Source organism: Dermacentor silvarum, chromosome 4 (assembly GCF_013339745.2).
Source record: "Dermacentor silvarum isolate Dsil-2018 chromosome 4, BIME_Dsil_1.4, whole genome shotgun sequence".
Taxonomy (NCBI): Eukaryota; Metazoa; Arthropoda; class Arachnida; order Ixodida; family Ixodidae; genus Dermacentor; species Dermacentor silvarum.
In genome coordinates, this window is record NC_051157.2 from 218455819 (window position 1) to 218463853 (window position 8035).

Below are 8035 nucleotides of genomic sequence, written 5' to 3' on the forward strand. Positions count from 1 at the left end.
TCACATTCATCTCCCGCAAAATCGACCTCTTTAGGTGTTCAGCTACAGTGGCCACTTCCATGCTAAGATAACCTGCTTCTAATAGGCGCCGGACCTGTGCAATAAAACTGGCACTCATTTTGTGCATGCATGGCACGACATGGCAATTCCGTTTTTTACTACTTTGGAATGCTTGGATTGAAATCCAAGCAGTTGACAGTCGGCATTTGTGTTGTCCGCTTCTCTTGTGTCCGTGTCTGCATGCCTTACCTTTTTTGTACTATATAACACTTCCATTACAAATTACTGGGGAAAAAAGACAATTATTACAAGTAATTTCGTAATTTGTAATGTGTTACAGAAAAGTCTGCCCATACCCTTCGGTGCCATTACATTTAACTTGCAAAGAAAAGTAAATTAGCCTACAGAAACAAGGTTCCCACTGATTTCACAAATATTTATGCCTAATCTCCTTGAAAGCTTCTGGTGTGCCTCACCTTTTCCTATGTGCACTTCATCAGACGAGGTTAGCTAATAACATACATTTTTGAGCATGCTTACATGCCATGCAAGCATTACTGTAGCAAATATGTACTCAGCATTTATTTACATGTTTTTTTTCGAATAAACTTTTAGTTGAGAGTCAGCGCTTGTGTAGCAATCCTCTTTTCTTCGTCCTCATCTAGTAAGCGCTGCTGCTTGTCAAATATAAAAATATAGTGAGCAGGCAAGTTACAAGGCTTTTATTTAAAGGATGCTGCAATACGGCATCCTTGTATTGAGCTGACCATGCAAATATGAAAAAAAAATAATAATAGGTCGACCCTTTTTATGGTATGCAATAGTGCATGCTTCTGTATTGCACTAATCGCTCACTACTTTTTTGCCATGCACGGCTGTATGCCTCATTCACAATGGGTAAATAATCCAAGTGAGATAAAAATTGAACGACAACATGGATGACAGTCATCTTAAGTTTTATTGCAGTGACACTCATGGTGAAATCACACACAGGAAACTTTGAACATCTCTCCACACCTTAACAAACTTCCTTGCACACATTTATACACTTTTTGTGTACATGTGACATCCAAATAAAAAAAAGTGACCCATGCTGTGCAGCCCAAACACACCCATGTGGTGGGCACATTGGCACACCCGAATGAATGGCAGATTGCAAATGCCTATGGTGAAACTCGATTGTACATAGCCAGCTAATGGTGAGACACTACCCCTTGAATGTGTTCATACGATCGCTTCTGAGCTCAGTTGATTAGAATCATGAAGACTACCGTATTTCCCAGACTTCAAGTTGCACGCCTTACTTCTTGAGAGTTTCGAAAAAGGTTAATATACAAATCGCACCAGTGTACACTCATTGCAAAATGCAGTGCTTGCCCATTTTAGGGCACTTAATTTTTTGTAAACATGTTTTATAAGCCGCAAGAACTCCTCTTAGGCGCATAAAACAAACATTTTTTAGGACTTCAGTCCAAACCATCGGAGGACGAGCTGTCAAAAAGTTCAGCTACTAGCATCGTTAAGTCACCGTCGTCAGCTTCTGAATAACATTTATGAGACGTTGTAGGCACATTGCTGGCATTGCTTATGCCGCATAGTGTGCTCCAGGATGGATGTAAAACTTTAATGAACGTCCTGAGGTACGCGACTCAGCGGGCCGCTCCCACGTTGGGACAGTCAGGCCATGCCCGACCGCCGCATCGTGGGCCCTCTGGACAGCCCATAGTTGCGCCCCGGCATCGGGGCTCTTGATAGCGGAGAGCCACTTGTCCTCATTTATTTGTTCCCTGCCTCGTAACGAGGGGCAGCGCCAGACATATGGTCTAAGCTAGCGAAGTCATTGCAGTGCCTGCAAGAACTACTGGCATAAGTGTCGGGATAGAGCTTGTGTAATAAAGCTGGGCTGGGATACGAGCCTGTTTGCAGTAATCTGAGGGTCAATGTCTGCGCTCTATTTAACTTCTTGTGAGGAAGGGGAAAGTCTCTCCTGCCGAGATAAAAGTACTGCGTAATTTCATTGTATGTTGTCGGTTGATCTCTGTTCTCCACCACTCCTGACCGGCCGGGGAGTTCTCCATGGTCGCGGAAAGCGAGACCTCGCGCCTTGGAGTGGGCCAGCTCATTGAGGTTTGTGGGGCCTCCCATGATGGATCCCATGTGAGCGGGGTACCACGTGAGTGTGGGTGGCGATGCTTTTGCCGTCGAGGATGCGACAGGCTTCCTTACACACGGCGCCAACGCTGAAGGCGCGGATGCTTGTCCTGGAGTCGCTGAAGATGTTGGCATGTTTCTCGTCCAGGAGTGCCAAGGCAATGGCCACTTGCTCGGCCGCACATGACGACGTGCTTCGTACCGAAGCTGCGTTAATGGTCGAACCCTTGTGGTTGATGGACACTAGTGTGAAATTTTTGCTGTTGCCATATTGGGCCGCGTCAACGAAGCAGCTGCCGCCAAGGAGTTCTGTCGCCCGGCGTAGGAGCGCCACGGCCCTGGCCTTCCTTCTTTTCACATTGCGCTGGGCGGGGGATATGATGATGTGGTCTTTCTGCTCTTTCGGAAGGCCCTGGTAGGAGTCTGACTTTAGCCGGGGGGGGACACCCATCTCTGTTAGGAGTCGTCTGCCCGCCATGGTGCCGGAGAGTCTGAGAATCTGTGCCCTTTCCTGTGCTCCTGTAATTTCTTCCAGTGTATTATGAATGCCCAACTGCAGAAGTCGGTTCGTGCGTGTGTAGTTTGATAGTCCGAGCGCGCTCTTTATCCCCCTCCTTATTATGGCATTTAGCTTGTCTCGCTCGGCCCTCTTCCAGACGTGCATGGCCGCTACGTACGTGAAATGGCATAACAAGAAAGCGTGGACGAGCCTTATCAGATTCTTTTCACTCGGGCCTCTCCTTCTGTTAGCTACTCGCTTGATTAGACCGATGATGCTATCCGTCTTCTTTGCTAGTTTGTGAATGGTGATGCCATTTGTGCCCGCCCCTTCAAGTGTCATTCCCAAGATTCTAATGGACGCGACTTTGGGAATCGAATCTCCGCACTTGATGTAGAGATTAATGCGAAAACACCCGTGTGCATAGATTTAGGTGCACGCTAAATAACCCCAGGTGGTCCAAATTTCCGAAGTCCCCCACTACAGCATGCGTCATAATCAGATCGTGGTTTTGGCACGTAAAAACCCCATAATTTAATTTAAGACATTAGTCACTTTTTTGGGGCTGAATTTGATCAGAATATCCAGACTACCAAAAAAGAAAGCCGTGCTCACACACACAACACAAGGAGTGTTTAAAAAGGAAATGAGCTGAATGACTCGGCCAATGCAATCGCACATTTGTAACCACTTCAAGCCATGAACTGCCCCACATGAGAATGACACGCACACAAGAAAATTCATTACAAATAACTGAGACTTAGCGAGGATAGTAATACAGAATCAAAGCATGCGAAATTATTACAGGGTTTTATACAGTGTATACACAATGTTAGTCATCTGAGTCGGTGAAGAAGGCAAAACGAGGACTGACACAGCAATGGTTTCCGTGTTTGTACACGTACAAGAGGTCAAAAAACTCTCCACAGTGGGCAATATTCTCAATTATGACACTGTGAGTCGTCCGTTCTACAAGAAAGGCATGAATGTGGTTATCAAAGTATTTTGTGCTGAGAAGTGTTGCAAGAACAAACAACTGTGAGCTACACATTGCAATCAGTGTTACTTCAGCAAAGTGAGGGAGGCCATCATTCGGTATAATGATGGGTAGCACGTAGCCCACAGCCACTTCCCTTTCAGAGACAGTAACTGAAGTTACAGAGCACACATTTGTAGTAAGCAGTCCCAGGTCTTGAAACCTATCCTTTAAAAGGTCAGGTAGTGAGCTTGGGTCAATACTTTTGCTCCCTACAGTGATATATGTTTCTTGGGGCTGAGCTAAGGCATACATCAAGTGCATCTGATGCCGGCGACTTAGTGTTGAGCATATGTTCTTGAAGTTGCGAATTCTCTTAGCAAGGGATTTAAAAAATTGATGCTTAGCTTCGAAACGCATACACGACAATTTAGAAAGGGGGCCATACATAAGTAGAAGTCTTGGGTAGTGGATTAAGTAGTGCATTTTTGGAATTATGTTTACATCTGGAAAAGTTTCTCTAAATGCATCATAGAAATCCTCTACCAGAACTTTCAAATATGCAGCTGCACTACGGCTCACTTGAGGTGCAAGAACTATGTCCACTACAGCGCGCAACGTGAGGTACACCTCATATGCAGCATTCCCCTTTTGGACACTGTCACCGACAAGAAGAGAGAAAAAACGAAAAAAACAGAGCTTTTCAGCTGCTGAACCTTTTATGACAGAGGTTCCAAATACTGCCTGGCGTGACAAAGGGGGTATCTTGGATTTCTTGTCTGCACCTTGAAAAGCAAATGCAGCAAGCCTGTCATTCAACTGATCTAGCGTGAAAACACGATTTGATATCAAGTGTCTAATGACACACTTCATGACAAGTGGAATGACACCTTCAAATAGATCATGCATTACATCTGGTGGCAAGCCTTTGGTTACATCAAACGAGTGAAGAGGACTCAGGCAGCTTTCACCTGTGATACCATATGCATTGGAGAGACTTGGATCCTGCTTTGTTAGCTGAACATGATGCGCATGCATTTGCTTTGTTCTGATTATGAAGTCTCTTTCATGCCACTTTTCATTTATCTCTCCTTTGGAAGCCAAGCAGAAGCGGCAAATGCGGCCAGATGAGAAGCATTCGCGGAAACCACCCAGCTGGTGACTTGACAAATTGTCGCCGCTCACAAGCAAAAGTGACCCCTTAACAATCTCTCCATTAAGGTCAATACCATTTGTTTCGAGTTGGCAGATGTCATTAACAAGTGGCTCAAGAATTTTGTGCAGAGTGAACTTGGATACAGTGGATGTTTTTGCTAGGAGAACAAGGTATTTGTCTGTGAGTTTCGAGCGGCATTTTGGTGGCAAATTCAGAATTGTCAGATATCCAGCCAGAACTTTGTGTTTTCCTCGCTTGCTCCCCAGGGGGTTGCAAAGCTCAAATTCATCAAAATAGAGCTGGAGCGCCAACAGCTTCTGAGTGCTTGCATTTTTGAATATGCTATGCTGTTTAAAATATGTGCCATCATGCATGTCCCGCAGCAGAGTTGAGCTGTTTTCTTCAGTTCCCTCAAAAAGATTGCGCACTGCTGCTACAGCCCTCAGGGTTTCCAAAAGTGGGATGTATTCAAAGCATTCACTAGAATCTTGATTTGAAAGATGGATGGTCTGAGGTGAAACAAAAGTAAATATACTTTTCCATTCATTTTCTCTACCCAACTTGGTCCTGAGGTGCTCAAGGTTTTTCATGTCGACCGATTGCAAGGTGCCTTTAAACTCAGTAGCAAAATTTATGATGTCGTTTGCAATTTCGTTAACTGTGCTCTCTGGCAACTGTCGGCCTTCTTGCCATTTAAGCAATAGAGAGGTAAGCTGCCTGGCACACTGGCCATTAACATCATGAGCATCAACACTGGGGCTACATGCTTGTTGAGGCTCCTCGTCACAGGGCTCACTGGATAAGTCATCTATCGTGTCATCAGTGTTGTGAGTTACTGGCAGCACCACCTGGTCTTCACTCGTGTTGGTAAGAAACAGATGACTGTGGTGCCGGCCAACATGCTTTCGGAATGAGCTGTACAGTTGGTATGTCTTGGCACAGCTTTCCAAATTGCAGTTCCAATTAGCTTCTGTACCATGCCAGGTGCAAAAGTGGCGAAAGAGGTTTGCCAAAGAATATGTCCTTTGGTGACATCGGTGGCATTTGAAGATGTTTCGATGCTCCATCTGGAATATAAATGTGCAGGGCAATAAATGATACAATGAATATTGTTACTTAGCTTTAAAAGCAATAGGATGCAGCCAGGAGGCCAGTGATATTAATTAATTTGTGATGCCTTCATAATATATACAAGCACATTAGGGAAGGGGCAACAAACATACAGCAGATAAGTATTTTCACCAGCAACAGATTTAGTGGTACAGTGATGCAGAAAAAGCAAGAGTTTAAAGGCTGACACAAAAATACACAAAATATAAAAGGCATTATTAGAAAACTAATGATAAATTATTCTAACATAAAACAGAAAGGCAGGATGTTACATATGATTACTCAGTGCATTTTAGAGAGAGGAGGGCCACAAAGGTTAAGCAATAATGTAGGTACAACATATTATATTTGTTGGACATTTTCAAATGACTGTGAGCACGGGACATTGCTATGGGCGTGCATGCTGACCTTATGATGATGGCCTGGACAGACTGACAAAAAATGATACTGGGTGAATTCAAATGAAACGAAGTACTGTGTTATGATAGTAAGTTTTATGGAAAAGAGAAATGTGTGATGCTGTTAGATGGTAATCAGACAATAAGAAGGGGATGGAGTGATTTTCTAGTGCTTTGAATGTGTCTAAATTACTTTAATGCAGCCTGATATGAGTCCCAATTAGATGAAGCGTTTTCAAATATAGATGGACAAATGGAGGGCATAACCATCAACAGTTGTAATGGAGCTGAGGTGTGGTGAAATTTTTAAAACAACCTCAGGTACAGTTTGCTTTAGAGAATGTGTGCTGCACGTGTTATTTCCAAAACAGGTTAATTATATGGATGCCCAGGTAATCACAAAGGAAAGTTATTCAGTATGTATGCTGCACAGGCTAGTATAAGATTTAAAACCATACATTGGGCGTGTTGGTATAACATACATGTAAAAACAGCACGGAATAACTAAGGACAAAGAAAGGACCAGTGCTGCATCCATTTAATCCTCTTCTTTGACCTTTTGTTGTTTCAAGCTATTTTCACAAGCAAGGCTGAGTAAGTATGGGAAATGCGGATAGCTCTACATTTATTAGTATCTATCGTTACCTCACACCTCACAAAATACATTTTAAGACCAATTAGCAAGTGACAAATTGATTTGAATAAAAAACACTGAATGGAAAGTAGCAAAGGTCGTCTCAAAGCCGTTAATAGCCCTGTCGCATGGGCATTTTGGATTGAGGGTTGGCAGGATCGGGTGCAAGAACATTTTTTGGCCGCGATTTCGCTCCATTCGGAACCATTGATCGCGATCTGCGCATTGCACATCTTTTCGATCGCACGTGCCAGTGTGACATCGGTATTAGTGGTAGTCGACGAAATGACAGCACTGGGTCGGATCAGTGCTTTCATACTTTCAAGAATACTGACGCGCGCCTAGCCACCCTCTCAGCTGACCCATCGTATTAAGGCCCATGAATGTGTAATTTGCTCAGAAAACGACGGCTAGCTTTAAATACTCTTGATCGACTGTGGAATAAGAAGCCTGGAATGCGAGCGACATGACCAATTAAAAGGCATTCTTAAAAGGTGGCGCACGAGTGTGTGTGTATGTGTATGTCTGTTTTTTCTTTTTTTCTCAACGAAACGACAACGATTCTGCGACAGCCCAGCGCGCTAGCGCTGCCGTCTTGTTGGCCGTACTGATGAAATACGGTCTAACTATATAAAAACTTCTTAGGAATAGCAATCGGTCGCCATGAGCGGTAATATAATAACGAGGGGTACTAGTACGTCTTACCTTCACGCCTACGAGCTCAGCACAGAATGGAGGTGTTGTACCATTTGCGGCTCAAGTCAGCGCGCACTGGCAGAGCAGACACACCTGTTGGGTGATAAGCCTTGGAAGTGGTGGCCGTAGTGTTGTGGGAGCGAATCATCTCGAAAAAATCAGTAGGTATGTACATTGGGTACATCTTCACACGTAGCATTTCGTCAATGAAATAGGCTCACCGTGAAATCACAGAATAAAGACCAACTATGTATCACAGTTGGTATCAGCTATGTATCACAACCGCTGCTTAAAACAAGACACAAATGACGATGACGCTGGGTGGCGCTACTCTCTGAAACAAATGAGCATATGTGAATGAGCTGCACAGCAAAAACCTTGCGTATTGCTTTGCCATCTAGGGGAGGAAATGTAA

The 8035-nt window shown here is 44.0% G+C and overlaps 1 protein-coding gene across 1 annotated transcript; it reads right to left on the reverse strand.

The window, feature by feature from the left end:
- Positions 1 to 1533: 1533 nt before the first annotated feature.
- LOC119449283 (uncharacterized) lies at positions 1534 to 7765 on the reverse strand. Its single transcript, XM_037712459.2, has 2 exons — positions 7630 to 7765; positions 1534 to 5849 (listed from the first exon to the last, which is right to left on the reverse strand). The coding sequence occupies exon 2, from the start codon at positions 5847 to 5849 to the stop codon at positions 3483 to 3485; it is 2367 nt and encodes a 788-aa protein (XP_037568387.1). The 5' UTR covers positions 7630 to 7765; the 3' UTR covers positions 1534 to 3482.
- Between the last annotated feature and the right edge of the window lie 270 nt (positions 7766 to 8035).